The following is an 18,244-nucleotide window of genomic DNA, read 5'->3' as shown; positions in this document are numbered from 1 at the left end:
TTCTTCAAGTATTTTTATAAGTATATTTTTATAGCTTTCTATGTGTTTTTATAATTTGTAGTATTTTTCTATCAACTTGTGATTCTTTTGCATCCTTTATAAATTTATTTTGAAATATTTGGTTTTTATGATTTTCTAATTTTTTGTAATTTTAACAAATGGTTTTAAAATATATCATAAGTGTACTTTGTGGTTCTAGAAATGTATAATCCTATGCATGATAATGACATGGTTATATATTTGATTGAAGAAAAAGTAATGATAAGAGCAATTTGATAGTATTTGAAAGTACGTGATATTTGTTGAGAAAAAAAAATCAATGGGCTTTGGAATCTGAGGAGCCTAATTCTCACTAAAGGCGTATGCAAGTAAGAAAGCCCAAAATTTGATACTAATAGGAGAGATGCAAAAGGTTAGCATAGATGAGATTGAAGCAATTGTGAAGAACTCAATTGGAGGCTCTGATGGCGAAAGGCTGGTCTCCTCATCTAGAAGTGAGTTTTTGAATTCCTTGAGGGGAGGAATTGAGGATATGGGGGTTTCTAAAGCCCCCACGCCATAAGGTGCTAGTTTTTTTTTTTATAGTGGATCCTCTTCAAGTCATCAGGAGGGCCTTCGAGATCTGTTAATGAATTTGTTAGGAAACTGGAAGAGTAGGACCCTTCAGTTGCAAAATCTTTCGGTTTATTTTTCTTGGGAGGCAAAGACTTTATAAAGGAGATGTTTAGAAAGGAAAATATTGAAACCCATAGATCTAATTTGAGGTGTCAATCCCAAGATTTCCTGTGGAGGAGGAAGATAATACGTGTCTAGATGAAGCTGATGGACCTTTATGTTGATTGCACGAAAGTGGACAAAAAAAAATGTTAAAGTTGGTTTGAGGTAGAGGAAAAGGAGGTCAAGGTAGAACTCAAACCAAATCAGTCATTTTTAATTTTGGTTTGGTCATGCTTTCGAATTTTTGGTTTGTTTTGTTTTTTGTTGGGTAGTTTGGCTTGAGTGATGTCTTTTTTGTTGGGTCTGTTTTGGTGGGGATGTGTTGTGGCAACTATTGTTTGGGTTCTGTTTTGGTTTAGTTTGGGTGAATGGATTGCGGTTTGTTGTAGCCCATATTTTGTTTGGGCCTGCCCTTTTATATACACCTTTGTATATTTCATTTTTTAATAATTTTTCTATGTATTTAAAAAAATGATTTCCAATTGGATTTTTTTTGTACTTTAATTTCTTTAGAAAAATTTAACTCACTCTTTAATGATTTTCCCGTTGTGCATACATTTTCAATATTTTTGGAAAACCCAATGATTTATGATTTTCTCATTTCTCTAGTTTTATTTCTGACACGGACATTTATTGATTCTGTTATATTCCTTAAATATTGAAAATGACATAAATTGTCTATTTAATGATTACCTGTAGACATACTTTAAAATATACCCATAATGATATCCTTTTATTTTTTAATATTTTTTTGAGAAAAGAAAATAACAGCCATTAATTATCCTTTTGACTTAATAATGACATATTTTGTAATATTTTTTTTTTTTATTTTCTAGTTATTTTTTATAGTTTTTATGTTAATATTTAATGACCCATTTTTGCTGTGTATTTTGTGATTTGATATACAATGTTTTAATATTTTAAAATATTCTACGAATATTTTGAAAATTTATTCAATACTACTCTTTAATTATTTTTCTAATTTGATAGATGCTTTTACTTTTAAATGATTTCAAAAAACATTTAATATACTTGTGTGCTTTTAATATTTTGGCTTTCATGATTTTCTTTTAGTTCTTTATATTTTAATACTTTTTTGATATTTTTATTTAAACTTAATATTTAAATACAGTTTAGTTTGTGACTTGATAACCATACTTATTTTTTCAGAAATCAAATTTATTTGAAATGGCATAACTTTTAAGATTTTTTTTAAAATTTATTTAATATTTTTCTATCATGGTTTTCTTTTATTTTTAAATAGTTAAAAAACAAGTTTGAATATGATTCTTTTTTTATTTTCGTTAATCATACATGTTTAGAGAATTTGGAAATAACATATTCTATAAGAATTTTCTAAAAAACTTAAACCTACTACTACAAATAAAATCTTCATTTGTGTTCGTTACATGCATTAGGCTATTCTTTTATTCTCATTTGTTTTTTCTAATATTGTTTTAATGTTGAAAAGGCATATATAAAATATATTGTTATAGTAATTTTCTAAATATCTCAACATATTCTTTTAATATTTTTTGGAAAACCAAATCTTTGGATCAATCTACCTTTTATATTCTTTTACTATTGGAAAATTCAATCTTTTAATGATTTTCTGATACCTAATATTCATTCATTTCTTATGTTTTGATAGACATTTTCTTAATATTTTTTGGGCATCATGGTTTCTTATATCTTTTTTTTAATATTTTTGAGAAAAGAAAATTTTTATTTAATACTACTATCTAATGATCTTTTCTATTTGATAGAGACATACTTTTTATGTATATTATTGTCTATCATGGTTTTCTAATAGAACTTACACATGTAAAAGAATCTCATGTTTTAATTTTTACAACATTAATATTTTGTTTGTTGTCATATATTTTAATATTAATACAACAAATAGAAAAACAATTAGCATTGTTAGTTTCTATTGAAAAGTCAATAAACATCATTAGCATTTCACATAAATAGAAAAGCAATTATCATAGTCACACTCTTAAGTAAATAGCCTCAAATTGGTGGTGAGATAGCTACTCAGCTTTGATGTAAATAGAATCTCAATGTCCTTATAATAATACATGTAAGCACCTACCTATAATAATAATAATAATAATAATAATAATAATAATAATAATAATAATTTCATTACGTATTGAAAAAAGAAAGATAAGTTATAACTTATGCATATAAAATAAATTTATATAAATGCAAAACACTAAATTAATCATTCCAATTAGATCTAGTCACATCAATCTATTGGATTTTACATCAAATTTGGATATTTAATCTTAGACAACTTCATTACATATTTGAGTAAAGAAAAAACTTTAAATAAAAAAAAAAGTCATTTTCAACCATTACAATAAGAGATGAAATAAATAAACAATATGGGCATTTAGTAGTCATAAAAGTTGGCATTAAAGTTATAATAAAATGACTTTTATACCCTTTCTCAAACAAATAAATAGAGGGTAATGTTAGTAAAAAAAAATTCCACTCTCCATTCGCACTTTTGTATATAGTATAAATGTATATCTTTTTTATATAGTTGTACAACATTTATATCTCCAATATGTATAATTACATGCTATAGTGCTTTTATGACACTAGTACCATGAAACATGTTTCTATTTATTATAATTAAAAAAACAAAGAAAATGATGCTTGGCCAAATATATATATATATATATATAGTAAATGAACCATATGTTCCTATTGATTTGTGGGCTAATTTTTTCTATAACCTACCAAAATACTAAGCAGAATGGGCTTAAAAATATAAGATATAAAACAAAGACATATTGGTATCACTTTAATTCTTCTAGCTAATTAAATATCTTTTAGTTGATAAGGGATGGATTTTCTTATTATGAGTTTTGTAGGAAGAAGTATAAAGGTATTTTCATTATTTTATCTATACAATTATCTTAAATTACATCTATACAAATTAAACTTTTATATAGGATCATTGGATCCTTGATTTTCTTTCCAATTAGCCTGAAATTATATCCTGATTTTCCAGTTATCCTGAAACATGAAAAGTTGATATTCCAAGGAGAGCTTAAGACGTCCATAAATTAACAAAATTAAAGAAAGGAATTTTTGTTAAATAAAAGAAGTCAGCTGGTTTCTCTCTCTTTCAAACTTGTCATTTTCTCAAAATCGAGATTTCCTGTGTACCACGTATAAGAGAATGAAATAATAAACAACTAAAAGTCGTGCCACCTCCATATTTAGCTGCCACATGGACGTAAGATATTTACCATTCGTGTGTTAGGTACCAGCTCAAGATTTTTTTTACTTCTGTTTATTAGAAGGCTACCAGCTTAAAATGGATTTGGGATGAACTTACAAGTTACAATATACTAGGCGAGTTTAGGTAATAGGACTAACTTCTATATGCTGCTAGTTAGGTGGGTGTCAATAGACCGGTTTGGGATTGGACCCCGTCCAGTCCAAAATCAATTTTGATAGATTGGATGGACCAATAAGATATATTGGATTGGATCAATTCGGTCCAAAACATTTATTAGATTGGATTGGACCTGATCTGTCTATAACAAATTTATATTAAATTGGGTTGGATTAAGCCAATATCTGGTTAATGGGTCAGGTTTGAGTTGAAACCAATTTAAATCAAAATGAATTTGAACAAATTGGATGGTCTAGACATTGAATTGAACGGGTCCAAATTGGTCTAAAACATTTATTGGATTGGACTGGACCTGATCCATTTATAATGGACTCACAATGGACAGGATTGGATTGGACCAAATCCATCCAGTCCCTAGTTAGGTGGCTATTTTCTGTTTAAAGCCAACCATCATCTACTCAGGTGGCAAGTTTTTCTTTTCTTTTCTTTGTTTTTTTTTTTTTTTTTCATAATGAACAAATCTTGTTCAAGTGGTTCATGAGCAAATTGCATGTCTAACCTGAGAAAAAGCCATTAGCTCTGACCTAAAGTTCAATTTAGTTCTGAGATGAATAGTGTGGATTTGGGGATAACATTTCTTCTCGTGGATAAAAGGAGAGATCCCCTTGCAGTTGTGACCAGTTGAGGTGAAGAGACATTTAAATGATGTGGCAAAAACTGATTGGCCCAGTACCATGAATCTTGTTGAGGTGGACTGCATAGGATTTGGACTCACTAAAACAAAAATGGAGAAAATTAGATTAAACTTTTTGAGCCCTTCAGAAATTCATTTAATTCTGTGCCCTGGAAAATAGAATATTTTTTTTCTCCCTTTTCCCATTGTATGGCTTGAATGGTTCTAGCTGGTAATGTAGCATACCTACATAGGCACTATATTTTATATATGGTTATGTAATTTCTAGGTGAGGGGAACCGTATCTTATGTTGGATTTTCAGATCAGGGGTTCAACATAGGATGGATATTCCACCTAATAATCTTAGATGAACTTTCCATCCATAGTATATATTCATGTACTATGTTGGAATTTGAAATCATATATTCTAAGTTTTATTCTCAACCAACTTGCTTAATTAGAACCAATACTGCTCATATAAAGTCTACTTAATTAGTTTTTAGACAAATTAAAGGGCCGTTTGATAAGTTTTTTTTTTTTTGAAATATCTTCTGGAAGTTTTGACAGTCAAAAGATGATGTAAATTTTTGCATCAAGATCTTAATAATTTGAAGACCGTTTAGTTAAGGTGTATTTGTTTACGTGAAGATGAATTGAAAAAAGGAGAAAAGTTCCATTTGAAACTTTCCGAAAATAGCCCGAAATGATTTTTTCGCATCTTTTCGAGGCTGCGGCTAGATCTTTTCCCAACCAAATGGAAAAAGACTAAAATACAGGCTATCGGGCTTCTAAAAAGCCGACAACCCACACAAAAGACGTGTCAAACGGGATCTAATATAGCTGAAGTGGTTGAAATGAATTACTAATGTACAATAATCAACCCACGTATCCAACTTCAATTGTAGCCATTAAGGAGCTAGCTTCTTACAACCTATTCACATATAAAGCGTGAGGAAAGCCAGTTAGCTCCAACTCCAAGCTAGCCTTTTACGTTTATAGCTCCAGAGCAAACTGTTTGGAATTTTTAAAAGAAAGAGAGAGAGAAGTTCCATATTCACATATAAAGCGTGAGGAAAAGCTAGCTCCAAAGTGAAAGCCGGCAGTGAAACGTACCCAACTGTTCCTCAACGTTGCCTTAGTCATGTGAGAAAAGCCCAAAGAACAAACAGCTAAATATACTCCTTGTTTAGTGCTGAAACTCACAAAGGCTGGCTTTTTATGGTTTCCCTTTCCATTCTTGCACCACAGTTGGATGTCTTAACCGTTGATCAGATCGATCAGCTAACCCGTAAAAGAATTGGGACCCAGAATAATGCTCACTTTTCATTGGTTTAGTGGTCCAACCACCGGGTCGGTTCTGATGGTTAAATTTGGGTAAAGATAGATATTCTTTAAGGATAAGTGGTATAGTACCAAACATTCTTTACACTTACATGTATCATCCCCTCCTACTATTATATATATATCACAAGTGCTGTGATCTTTATTCAGAGGCTGATCATATCCAACAAAAACTAACTCCTTATCTTCCAACTCCAAAATAAAGAAGTCGAATTAATTAAGAATCATGAATCTGTTTTTTTACTTTCTTTCGATTTCTTTTTAATTAAATAGTATATCTTTACTTTTTTTTTAAATAAAAAAAGGAAAAGTCTTATCAAGGATAAGAAAGAAGGGGCATAGGATTTTACCTCGAAACAAAACTAGGAGCCAAAGCTAAATACAAATATATCTTTGTTAGAAACAGGGAAAAAAAAAGGAAAGTGTATAAACAATTAGTAGTGTACTTGGTTGTTATTTGTTTTCTTTACTCACTTTTTTTTAAATAAAAATTAATATTTGAAAAAGAATTTCAATTAATGCCCCCCCCACCCCCCCCCCCCAAAAAAAAAAAAAAAAAAAAAGAAAACCATAATTTTGTACTCTTCATAGGTGTTGTGCAGTAAAAAGTTAAAAAAGAGAAAAAGTTCAAGAAATACATAAGAGCAAAAAAACAAAAAAAATTGGGAAGTTAGAAAACTAGCTACTTGCCCTTCTTTCTTCTTCATTTCAAGAACCTTTTTCTTTTTTTTTATTAATCACATCATTTTAATTTGTTTTCTTCTCGGATTCAATATGAATGCTTTATATAAATACAAAAATGGAAGGAGCTATATTTGTAACTGTAGCGATTATTGAGTGAGGAAGAGAGAGAGAGGTATATAAAATTAGTTAATGATAAAAGCAAGGCAGTTACAAGTGAATATCAAGGAGTTGTGTAGTTATTTTAAGACCGCATAAGCAAATCTTTTTCATCGGAATATATACTCAGAGTGCTTGATTGTGTGGATTCCATTCTCTCCTATATTAGTGGCTCCCCATTTTCTTTAATCTTCGAAGAGAGAAAGGTAGGCAATTATTCCCACACAGGAAATCTTAAGCAACTCCTCTAATTTGTTCTATTCCTTATATCTGTCCCCTCTCCCTATCATAGCTGCATTGCCTTCTTAAAGCCTCTCAAGCTTGTCTAGATCTTCTTAAGTTTTCAGGACTCCATATATATCGCCTGAAGTTCCTTTGTCTCAGGAGTTCATAATTGGTTCTTGACATATATGATGTCAGCTATCCTTACATATTAAGACTTGCAGCTGGTTTCCACCTCTGGGCAGAACTCCTCCTTGAAGATTAATTCTAACAGTAGTGTTTCAACGCTTCTGGTTTATTTGCTGTATCAAAAATCCTCCTGGTTAGTTTACATTTGCCTCTTAATTTGGTTGTGATTTTTCTTATCGTTATCTTATGCTGATTTCAATTGATCCATTCATCTCTTTCTTCTGCTTGTTTCAATAATCAACTCTGCTGGTTCTATTTGATTCTTCAATATATATCATCTTGTCAGCTTTTCTGCTTCTTTCTAAGACTCTCTCTCTCTCTCTCTCTCTCTCTCTACCCCCATCCCCCATGTATGCATGTGTTGAATTTGAGAGTTTTTGAATGAAAGTCTGATACTACCCATTTAGTTAAACTACACTCATTAACTCTAATCTCACTTCTTCAATATCATCTTGCTAAGATTCTATCTCTCTCCAGATGGACATGGGCAGTAGCAATAAGGACAAGGCAGCAATAGACATCCAGAAAAGCTACTTTGATGTGCTGGGTATTTGCTGCACATCTGAAATCCCCCTCGTTGAAAAGATTCTTAAGCCGCTTGATGGAATCAAGGAAGTCTCAGTGATTGTTCCTTCTAGGACAGTAATCGTCGTCCATGATACCCTTCTCATTTCTCAGATTCAAATAGGTAAAACACATTCTTTTCAGTGGCCCAATTATTAAAAAGCCGCTCAACTTCATTTTCATGATCCAAAAGACTCCTCCATTTTTATAATTTACAGCATCCTTGTATAGGACCATTCAAGAGACTAATGTCCCTACTCTCTCTCTCTCTCTCTTGTGTTTTGATCTATTTTCAGTTAAGGCTCTAAACCAAGCGAGGCTGGAAGCAAACATACGTGGATATGGTGAAGAAAAAAGCGGACGAAAATGGCCGAGTCCATATACAATGGGCTGTTTCATTTTGCTGTGTTTATCTTTCTTTAAGTCACTTTTCCACCCACTTCACTGGTTAGCTCTAGGAGCAGTTCTAGTCGGCCTCCCTCCCATTGTGATGAGAAGCGTCGCTGCTATACGTCGACTCACCCTTGATACCAACATTCTTGTGTTACTTGCAGGTATTCATTCAATCATTCTTAATTACTCTGTCAAATAATCGTTCAACTCGACACTGTTTTCAATACAACTCTGTGGCGTTATTATTGCTTTTGTCCAGAGCAATTAATTAGCTTTTATTTTCCTACCAAAAAAAAGAAATGGTCTAGCTGTTCTTTGGATAAGCTAATTAATATTGAGATTACTAATATAAAACTTAATTTGATATTTGACAATATTCTGATGGCGAGAGAGAAAATTAAAATGATTCAGAAAGCATATTCTTACTTGAGAATCTCTCTTAGCAGCCGCTGAGAACACATTCTCTCTCTCTTTCTTGTTTAGGAAGGGAATGAAGAATCAAAATCTAGGTAGACCATATGGGTAACGTGAATCATGAATCCATGATTAAGTAAGTTTGTTGAGCTCCTATTCTCTCTCTCCTCTCCGCGGGGCTGAAAGTAGGAGAGATCATACGGAAAAGCTAGAGATCTCTGCAACTGCTTTGAAATGTTTGTTTTCCCTGCTTCATCAGGTTATAATATAGCCATTATTAAGCAAGATGATGACTGATGAAACTTTTAAGAAAAGCAGCTTTCATTAATGTTTTCCAGAAAGCTCAAAAGATTATGCCGTTTACATCAACTCAATATAGGTTCCTATACTTTAACTGGTGCTTGGGCTTTCTAAAAGTTCCATTGCAAGCACTAAACTCATAATTAAAATAAATTATATGAGGGAAAGGGTTTGGTTTAGTACAACCAATATGTAGAATGAAGTACACACTAACAAAACGCAGTAGTACATTTGGGACAACACAGTTGCTTGAGTAAACCAGCCAAACCAACCCGTTAACGTTAATGGTGTGTTTGGTTTGAAGAAAAAAGTAGGGAAAGGAAACCTTTGCAAACCTTGTATAGGTGCTTTACCTTTCTCTTCTTTTCCCTACTTTTCCTTCAAACCAAACATAGCTTAAAATAGTGCATGGTTTCTTATTTGGAACCCAACTTGCAGTTTGTTTTTCATTAGTCTTTTCTCGGTAACCAATTGTTGGGCTGCAATAATAATAATAATAATAATAAAGACTCATCCATTTGAAGAAGATTCTCATGTGATTGTTTAAACATTTCTAAATCTCTAAACAACCCTTTTTTAATGATATTCTAAACAGGTGTTGAGAATCAGTTTAACTACTTTTTTCAATCTCCATTTGTTACTTGTTAGTTGATATTAATTGCATGTTATGTTTATTGTAATTCTAGATTTTTTTCTTGGTTGCAAAATGCAAAATGTACACAAAAGTAAGGGTAAATTGTTGAAACCTCCCCTGAAGTTTAATAATTGCAATCACCTCCACTGAACTTTTTCATACAGTTGCAAATAGACCTACTTTGGTAGAATTTTCTAGAAATAGTTATGAAAATGTCCAAAATATCTATGTAGTTCCTATTGAGGCTAGTTTCTATAGAACAAAAAAATAAAATAAAACAAACATTATGAATAGCAAAAACAAGAGAATTTAAAATTGCAGCTTTACCTTTGAGTGATTGGTATGAAGGAAAAATTTGAAAAAATAAATCAATTTCAGAAAAAAAAATTATTTGAAGGGTTTGGGGTAGTGATTAATAGAAAGAGAAAATTTGGAAAATAAACATTTTTATTAAAAGTAATTACATAGGTATTTTGGACATTTTCATGCCTATTTTTAGAAGATTCTACCCAAGGTCTACTTGCAATTGTATGAGAAAGCTCAGGGGAGATTTCAGCAATTTACCCTAAAATTAACAAACTTCCATCTAGCACTTTTTTGAAAGAGAAGCAGTGATTTAACTTGCCTATTTTGGTCATTTTCAAATTATGTCCTTTGCCCATATGATTCTTGAGTGTGTATTTTGATGAATTAACTTCTTCCATCACTCAACTTAAGGGAGAGGGGTCTTTGTTGGAATCTGAAAGTTTAAGGGGACAATTACCACTATCCCCCAAATTACAGGGTAGTAATATGTTATTTAACCGAATAATAATAATAATAATAATAATAATAATAATAATAATAATAATAATAATAATACTTGATAATTGATATTTGTTTGCTTTTATAAAAAAATGATTCTAATTCAGATTTTAATTATGTGCAGTGGGTGGAGCAATTGGATTGGGAGATTACGGGGAGGCAGGTTTTATTGTGTTCCTGTTCACCTTTGCAGAGTGGCTTGAATCAAGAGCAAGTCACAAGGTTTAGTCTCACTTTCTCTCACTCAAAATGCACACATCCATTCTTCCATTTGGATCCATTGAGATCAACACGGTCTCTAAATTGTCCTTTTCAACCTTAAAAATGTTTTCACCCAAACAAAAGCCCTTGGCATATATCTCGGTCGAAGAAAAAATAATAATAAGACCTCTTCTGTTTTCTATTAATACTTAAAACTTTGAATGGCTAATATTAGTTGTAAAAGTTAGGGAAAATTCCTGATTAGTATCCTGTACTTTGGGCCTAATGTTATTTTGGTCCCTGAATTTTAAAATACGACAATTCAGTGCCCAAATTTTTAAAATGTGACAATCCTGTACCTACCATTAACTAGCTGTTATCCAATTATTAAGTGACATTTGAAAAAGACACAAATGCCCTTTTGGGCTTTCCATACATACTAATCAAGTGATTTCATTAATACAGGCTAATGCATCCATGTCGGGTTTGATGAACATGACTCCTCAGACAGCCGTCTTAGCTGAAACAGGGCTTGTACTTGATGCTAAAGATGTGAAGCTGAATACAGTCATTGCTGTGAAGGCTGGGGAAGTAATCCCCATAGATGGAATTGTTGTTGAAGGGAATTGTGAAGTAGATGAGAAGACTTTAACAGGGGAGTCCTTTCCTGTTGCCAAGCAAATCCAATCTAATGTATGGGCTGGTTCTATAAACCTAAATGGTAATTATTTCTGTTCTCATTTCTTATCTAATGTATGGCCTCTCAACTCTCAAGCCAAGAGAATGGAGATTGTGATACACCTTTACTTATCAGATTTTAGAGCTCTTTTTCTTTCCTTTTTGTAGGTTACATTAGTGTGAAAACCACTGCCTTGGCCGAGAATTGTGTAGTAGCTAAAATGGCAAAACTAGTAGAAGATGCCCAGAAGAACAAATCCAAGACACAGAGAATGATTGATAGTTGTGCCAAGTACTACACACCAGGTTGGTCTTCTGTCAGCATAATTCACTACTCAGTTAACATCCAAATTAAATTGGTCTTCCTTCCTAAATCTCTTTCTGGGTTTTCGTTGCAGTTGTGATATTGGCATCCATTGGGATTGTGGTGGTTCCAACTGCATTAAGAGTACATAACCTGAAGCACTGGATTTACTTGGGGCTAGTTATTCTGGTAAGTGCATGCCCATGTGCACTTATCCTCTCTACACCAGTTGCTATTTACTATGCTTTTACAAAAGCTGCTTCATCTGGACTTCTATTCAAGGGGGGAGATTTTCTTGAAACCCTAGCTAAGATTAAGGTCATTGCCTTCGATAAGACAGGAACAATTACAAGAGGAGAATTCGTGGTGACAGATTTCCAATCTATCTGTCATGATGTCAGCTTGAACTCCCTACTTTACTGGTAAGTTTGATATGCTATCTAAATTAGAAATCCAGAACCATTTTTTTGGGGTGGGGGGTGCACCAATATCTATGAAAACCCCATTAATTAGACTAAATGCGTGGAAATTATTTAATACTTATTGGAGATTATATTAAGATTTAATGTTGAATTGGGTTATCCTGCATTTTAAAATAGGGTAAACTTCTGAAACCTCCCCTGATGCTTTTGGTTTTTGCTGAAACTTCCTCTGAACTTTGGTAAGTCCAATCACCTCCCTTAAACTTTCTGACATAGTTTCAAGTAGATTCCCTTTATTAGATTCCTCTAAAAAGAGGCATGAAGATGTTGACAATACCCATACAATTACTTTTAACTAAAATGTTTATTTTCCAAATTTTCTCTTCATATAAATCACTAGTCCAAATTCTTCCAATTACTTTTCTGAAATTATTCCATTTTTCAATGTTGCCCTTTATGAGTATTTTGAACATTTTCATGCATCTTATTAGAGTTCTAACAAGAGATTTCAGCAACTGTGTCATAAAGTTCATGGGAGGTGATTGTAATTATCAAACTTCTGAAGAGATTTCAGCAATTTACCCTTTAAAATACGATGGAAGGGCATTGCAATTTGATTGGGAATATAATTTGTTTTGGTGGTAATAGAAGAACACATGGAATGAAATACTTGCATTGTAGTTTCTTTGGGATTTCAATGTGTGCATTTAATTTATCATCTAATTACTAGGATGATTATATGAGAACTTAGTTCATTTGTTCAGGATCCTAAAATAGCTCCACTTTCTTCTATTGAGGTGAGGTATACATGAGATGTCTCCAGTTTAGATGATGAATCATTTCAAGAAGCTTAAATGCAACAATTTAATTCAAAAGATCTTATGTTATTGTTGAAACTCTGCAATTCATCACAAATTAAAATAAACCATTGACAATTTTGAAGGGTTTCAAGCATTGAGAGCAAATCTAGCCACCCAATGGCAGAGGCACTTGTCGACTATGCACGCTCACACTCCATTGAACCTAAACCAGAGAACGTTACAGCGTTTCAGAATTTCCCAGGGGAAGGGATCTATGGACAAATTGATGGGAAGGATATCTTTGTTGGGAATAGAAAAATTGCCATGAGAGCCGAGTGTAGAACAGGTAATTAATGAATTTTAAATCTTCAGTTTGGAAGATTATTCTATTAGAATTCTAATCATTTATCAACATTCATTCATGAAACTCCTTTGATTCATGTAGCTTCATGCATCATTTCTCTTGCTTTCTACTATTTTTCTTCAACAATTCTAAGTTTCTTACAAGTTCAAGCCTAGAAATTTTCAGTTGACACTGAAGAAGGTGACAGTAAGGGAGCAACAATTGGATATATATGCTTGGGAACAACTTTGGTCGGATCATTCAGCCTAACTGATGCCTGTAGATCTGGAGCTGCAGAGGCCATCAACCAGTTGAAGTCATTGGGCATTAAAACAGCCATGCTTACAGGAGATACCTATGTAGCAGCCACTCATGCTCAAGATCAGGTGCAGGGAGTAGCTCCTAGTGCCCCCTTTTATGTAAGGGTGTCAATGGACCGGTTTTGGACCGGATCCTATCCGGTCCAAAAACAATTTGGACGGATTGGACGGACCAAAAGGATATAGTAGATTAGACCAATCCAGCCCAAAATATTTATTAGATTGGATTGGGCCTGGTCCGTCCGTAATAAATTTATATTAGATTTGGTTGAATTAAACCAATATCTGGTCCGTTGAAATAAGATAAGAATATAGGTATCAATGAACCAGGTTTGGATTAAAACCAATCTAATTAAAATGAATTTGAATAAATTGGATGGGTCCAAATTATTCATTGAATTGGATTAGAACTGATCCATTTGTAATGCACATTGGACTGAATCGGATTGGACCAAACCCAGTCTAATCGACACCCCTACTTCTATATATACTTAGGACTGTAAGTGGGTTAGATTCACATGATGACTGGTTAGATTATGGTCAGAAAGGGGTTATGAGTTGAGATTTAATCTAACTCTAGATGAGATCAATCAATTATAACCTGTAGCTGACAACCAAAGGGTTGAATCAGAGGACCCATGGGCTACACGTACGGATTCAACATTACATTGCTCTACTTGGGTCATTCAATTCTAACTTCTAAGGTTGCCTTTGGATCAGGGTAGAACTGGTCGAATTGAGGAGGGAAATTCCTCTACTGTTTGGGTCAAAAATTGGGACTTCCACGTACCCTTTATATTCCGCATTGTAGTGGAATTTGAAATGACTAAAAGTCACGAAGTGGGTGTGAATTCAATTCCAAATCCACTTTCCTCATCCAAACACAGCCTGGGTGGTATTTACTTGTTGGTCTGCTCTGATTTGACCCAGAACTGATGATATAATGATCAAGCCCATCGACGTAACATAGAAAATGCAATTTCTCATGAGAAAACCAAATATAATAATAGTAATATAAATAAAGAATTATGGAAAAGACTATAGAGGTATTAACAGTCAAAAAGAACTTCTCCCAGAAGACGAAACTAAATGCCTTCTTCAGTAAATTTCTATAACTATTAACACTTAAATGGGTGGTGAGCATTGGGCCAGGCTAGCCCAAGGCCTACATGGGCCAGAACAGAATTGAAGGTTGGACCTGTGCCCAATGCTTTACAATACGATAACGACCATTGGATTCACCATCTTTCATTCCCCAGTCCACGTCAGCATTACGCCCCACTTAGGCTCAGTTTGGTAGGAGTACAAATACAAATATGTACTGTGTAAATACATACAAAATACAAGGTTTCGCATTCTACAAATTTGTATTTGTACTCCTTCCAAACTGAGCCTAAGAAAAATGAAGAGCCAAAAAACCCAGTTAAAATACCACCTAATTGGGCTGTTTTTAGGCTTAAAATATGAGTTCTGATATATATTGGACGACCCTTCTCAGGATCCAACCCCAGAATATGTGGGCTGGGCTGGTCTAGGGCTTACAACGCTTACCTCTGATATCCTTTCTGGATGGTACCTGGTTTTCCTTCAAACCAAACATAGCCTTAGTATAGGCCATTGCTTAAGAGCCTAATTATCCTGCAACTTAAGAACCTCAGGCTGAGGCAGCAGTTGGCTTATATTTCCCACTTTTGGTGTTGCAGCTAGGGCATGCTATAGAGGTAGTTCATGCCGAACTCTTACCCGAAGACAAAGTGAGAATTATCAAAGGCCTTAAGGAGGAAGGAGCAACAGCGATGATCGGTGACGGTGTGAACGATGCTCCGGCATTGGCAGTGGCTGACATCGGCATCTCAATGGGCATCTCAGGCTCTGCACTTGCCACGGAGACAGGCCACGTAATACTTATGTCCAACGATATGCGTAAGATCCCACAGGCTATCAGGCTTGCTAGAAAGACCCAACGGAAGATAGTGGAGAACATCGCATTGTCGATCATCACTAAGGTTGCTATTCTTGCATTGGCCTTCGCTGGCCACCCACTTCTCTGGGGTGCAATTGTGGCTGATGTTGGTACCTGCTTGCTTGTCATCTTCAACAGCATGCTCGTTCTACGAGTGAAGAGCGCTTCAAGCTCAACATCATCATCATCCTGTGGGAAGCATGCCCAGAAGCATCACCACCACCATGGTTCCTGTGAGAATCATCAACATGAGCATTTGTGTAGCCATCCATCATCATCATCAGCTCCTGTTCATCATCACAAAGAATGTTGTTCACATGAAGTGGCAGAGAACTTGTGTGAGTCTCAGAAAGATCAGTCATGTGCTTCATCAAGTCATCCATGTAAGTCCCTCCAGCCAGTAGGCTCCTCCTGTAAGGAGGGCAGCTGTAGAGATTTGATTGAGAGACAGAAGGGTCATGGAGATTGCAGAGAGGTGGCAGTGGCACAAGATGGGGACTCACACATGATATGCATACATCAAAATGCAACTGAAGTAAAGATATGTGGTAACCACAGCTCAAATGGTGATAAGCTTGGAGTTACCAGCTGTTCGACTGCAGTCTCTTGTAGGTCCAAGCCAAACCATGGTCTCAGTTGTTCAGAAGCAGGGCACCAGCACGTGAAGGATGCTAGTCACAGCCATTCGAGTCCAATTGCTTGCAGAGACAACGACCATCACCATCATCACCACACAGACAAGTCAGATGTGCAAGCCGCAGATCATTCGCATGATGGGGAGCACTCTGTGAGGTGCAAGACCCACAGTTGTCACTCTGATTCAATATGTCGTTCTGCGAAGGATATCATGCCAGTGGCAGAAGGCCATGGGAATTGGGCAGCTCATCATGCTTGTCTAAGTTTAGAGAAGAGAGAGATGGGTGCCTGTTGCAAGAGCTTCAGGAAGGAATGTGGTGGTCATCACCATGGATGCTTAGGAGCTGGTTTGGGAGGCCTATCAGAGATTGTCACTGAGTAAGGCTGTTTTAAAGATAGATGGAAGAAATCAAATAATCTGTATGGTCTATGTTGTTGTTTTGAGTAGAAAAATAGGAAAATTTGTTTGAATGCTTAACCTCATCATGAAATTAATCAAAAAACAATGGTTGGAAGGGGATAAGGGTTGGACACATAATATTATGATTATTATCCTGCATCTCAGAACAAATGAGTAGCTGCTCACCAAAGATTATGATAATAAGATAATGATCAAGTAAAATAGGAAAATGCAAGATCATTTTCGCACTCAGTTTGTACAAACATAAATTCTAGGAAATTGGTACCAATCAATGGCTTCAAGAGGAAAAGAGGAAAAGTGGTTTGTCAATGAAGTAAATGTGCCCTGAACGAGAACTAGCTAGAAATCCAAACTATACCCTTTGTTGGTCCGGTTCAAACATCCAGGGTTTAGATCAACAATATTCATTTCTAAGTGCAGTATTTTTGTTTCATATGCTGATAAGTTAAGATCAGCTGTTCAGTCTCATAAGAGTTTAACAGGAAATTAAGCATGACATGTTTGAACCTTTAGGATCACCAAGTTTTCTAAAACAATAAATTACTTATGTTTCTTCCTTTTCTTATGGCGCCATAGTAATAAGTTGGTATATTAGTTAGTATATTTTAGAGTAAATTACAAAGAACCCCCTTACTATGGGTCAGTGACAAAGACCCCCCTGTACGAACAACTGGGAAAAAATACTGTTCATCTTCCCCGACCTCACGATACACGAATGCTCGTCATTTTGCCAGAGAAATGAGAACTCCGATTGTTGATCCTTCTATACTTCGCCGGAATGTCCGTCTCTCCGTTCCTTGTCGTCACGTCTTTCACGAACCCTGCTCGGACCGTTCCTGGAAACAATAATCAAGAAAAGAAAAAAAGCGACTTCCTTTAGCAGAGCTTTCAAGTTATTCCATGCTTGTTTTGCAAACTCGAACAAAGCCTATATAATAATCGGCGGAGAAAGGTATCGATTTTGTTTGGAGGTTCGGATTCTGGTAGATTTGACAATTTCTTTCATGCATATCGAAATTTTATCGTTTTCTTTTCGGTGGTGATCGCATTGCTCAGTTATGACTTCTGGTCCGGTAAGGTGCCCAGAGACGGGATGATTGTAGGCGAGATTAACGAAGGTCTTGTCGTTGTTGCGGTATATCAGATGCGTTGGTTAATTACGAAACCTTTTTGCGACCTTTAATCCAATCTCTTCTTAGCTCAAACAAGGAGGTAGATGTTAGGAATAGAATACCTGATTTTGTGTTCTACTCGTCAATTGTGATCTTTTTTCTTGCTCCTCCACTTCGTAGTTCAGATTAGTCTAAGCTCTAAGCTTTTAGGATTGAGTGGTAGGATAGAGAAGCTCTTGATTTGACCTTCATTTCGGAATTTCCGAAAATGGAGAGCAGCTCTTAGAGGGTGTTGCTTTGATTCTGGTCTTCTTAATTATGCCTCCTTTCAAAATCCAGCCAATATATTCTCACTTAGTTGAAGAATCGATTCGGAGCGATCCAGTTAAACCTATAGTGAAATCACGCCTCAAGAGGCTTTGGAGCGGCAGTTCCCGAGTGTCCTAAGGATTTCGTCAACTGAGAAGCCCGGCGCCGGTGAACAGCAGTACAGCAAAGATGCTAATAACAATGATTGGGAGCCAAGCTCTGTGTGCTTTGGACAAAATGGTTCGGAACTTCATCGAAGAGAACAAT

The 18,244-nt window shown here is 34.8% G+C and overlaps 1 protein-coding gene across 2 annotated transcripts; it reads left to right on the top strand.

Annotated features, from left to right (window-relative positions):
- The first annotated feature begins 7,099 nt into the window (after nt 1-7,099).
- HMA2 (heavy metal atpase 2) lies at nt 7,100-16,612 on the top strand. Of its 2 annotated transcripts, XM_088893693.1 has the most exons (11): nt 7,143-7,492; nt 7,837-8,047; nt 8,220-8,477; nt 10,593-10,690; nt 11,135-11,390; nt 11,516-11,653; nt 11,746-11,840; nt 11,988-12,073; nt 13,017-13,219; nt 13,403-13,602; nt 15,240-16,612. In XM_088893693.1, the coding sequence occupies exons 2-11, from the start codon at nt 7,837-7,839 to the stop codon at nt 16,515-16,517; spliced, it is 2,823 nt and encodes a 940-aa protein (XP_088749819.1). In that variant the 5' UTR covers nt 7,143-7,492; the 3' UTR covers nt 16,518-16,612. The 2 variants fall into 2 exon arrangements, with proteins under 2 accessions (XP_010277178.1, XP_088749819.1); XM_010278876.3 differs by having other exon boundaries at nt 7,100-7,492; nt 11,746-12,073.
- Nucleotides 16,613-18,244: the final 1,632 nt, after the last annotated feature.

The sequence above is a fragment of the Nelumbo nucifera genome, chromosome 8 (assembly GCF_055504915.1).
Source record: "Nelumbo nucifera cultivar China Antique chromosome 8, China Antique-T2T, whole genome shotgun sequence".
NCBI classification, from domain to species: Eukaryota; Viridiplantae; Streptophyta; class Magnoliopsida; order Proteales; family Nelumbonaceae; genus Nelumbo; species Nelumbo nucifera.
The sequence above is the reverse complement of the archived record's forward strand: the minus strand, read 5'-3'. Positions and strand labels throughout refer to the sequence as shown.

Bases quoted from the DNA above. Each gene is read 5' to 3' on its own strand.
- HMA2 (XM_010278876.3), top strand. From the start codon at position 7,837: ATGGACATGGGCAGTAGCAATAAGGACAAGGCAGCAATAGACATCCAG. The intron at 11,391-11,515 runs GTAATTATTTCT...TCCTTTTTGTAG, and splicing joins TGGTTCTATAAACCTAAATG to GTTACATTAGTGTGAAAACC. The intron at 13,603-15,239 runs GTGCAGGGAGTA...TTGGTGTTGCAG, and splicing joins CCACTCATGCTCAAGATCAG to CTAGGGCATGCTATAGAGGT.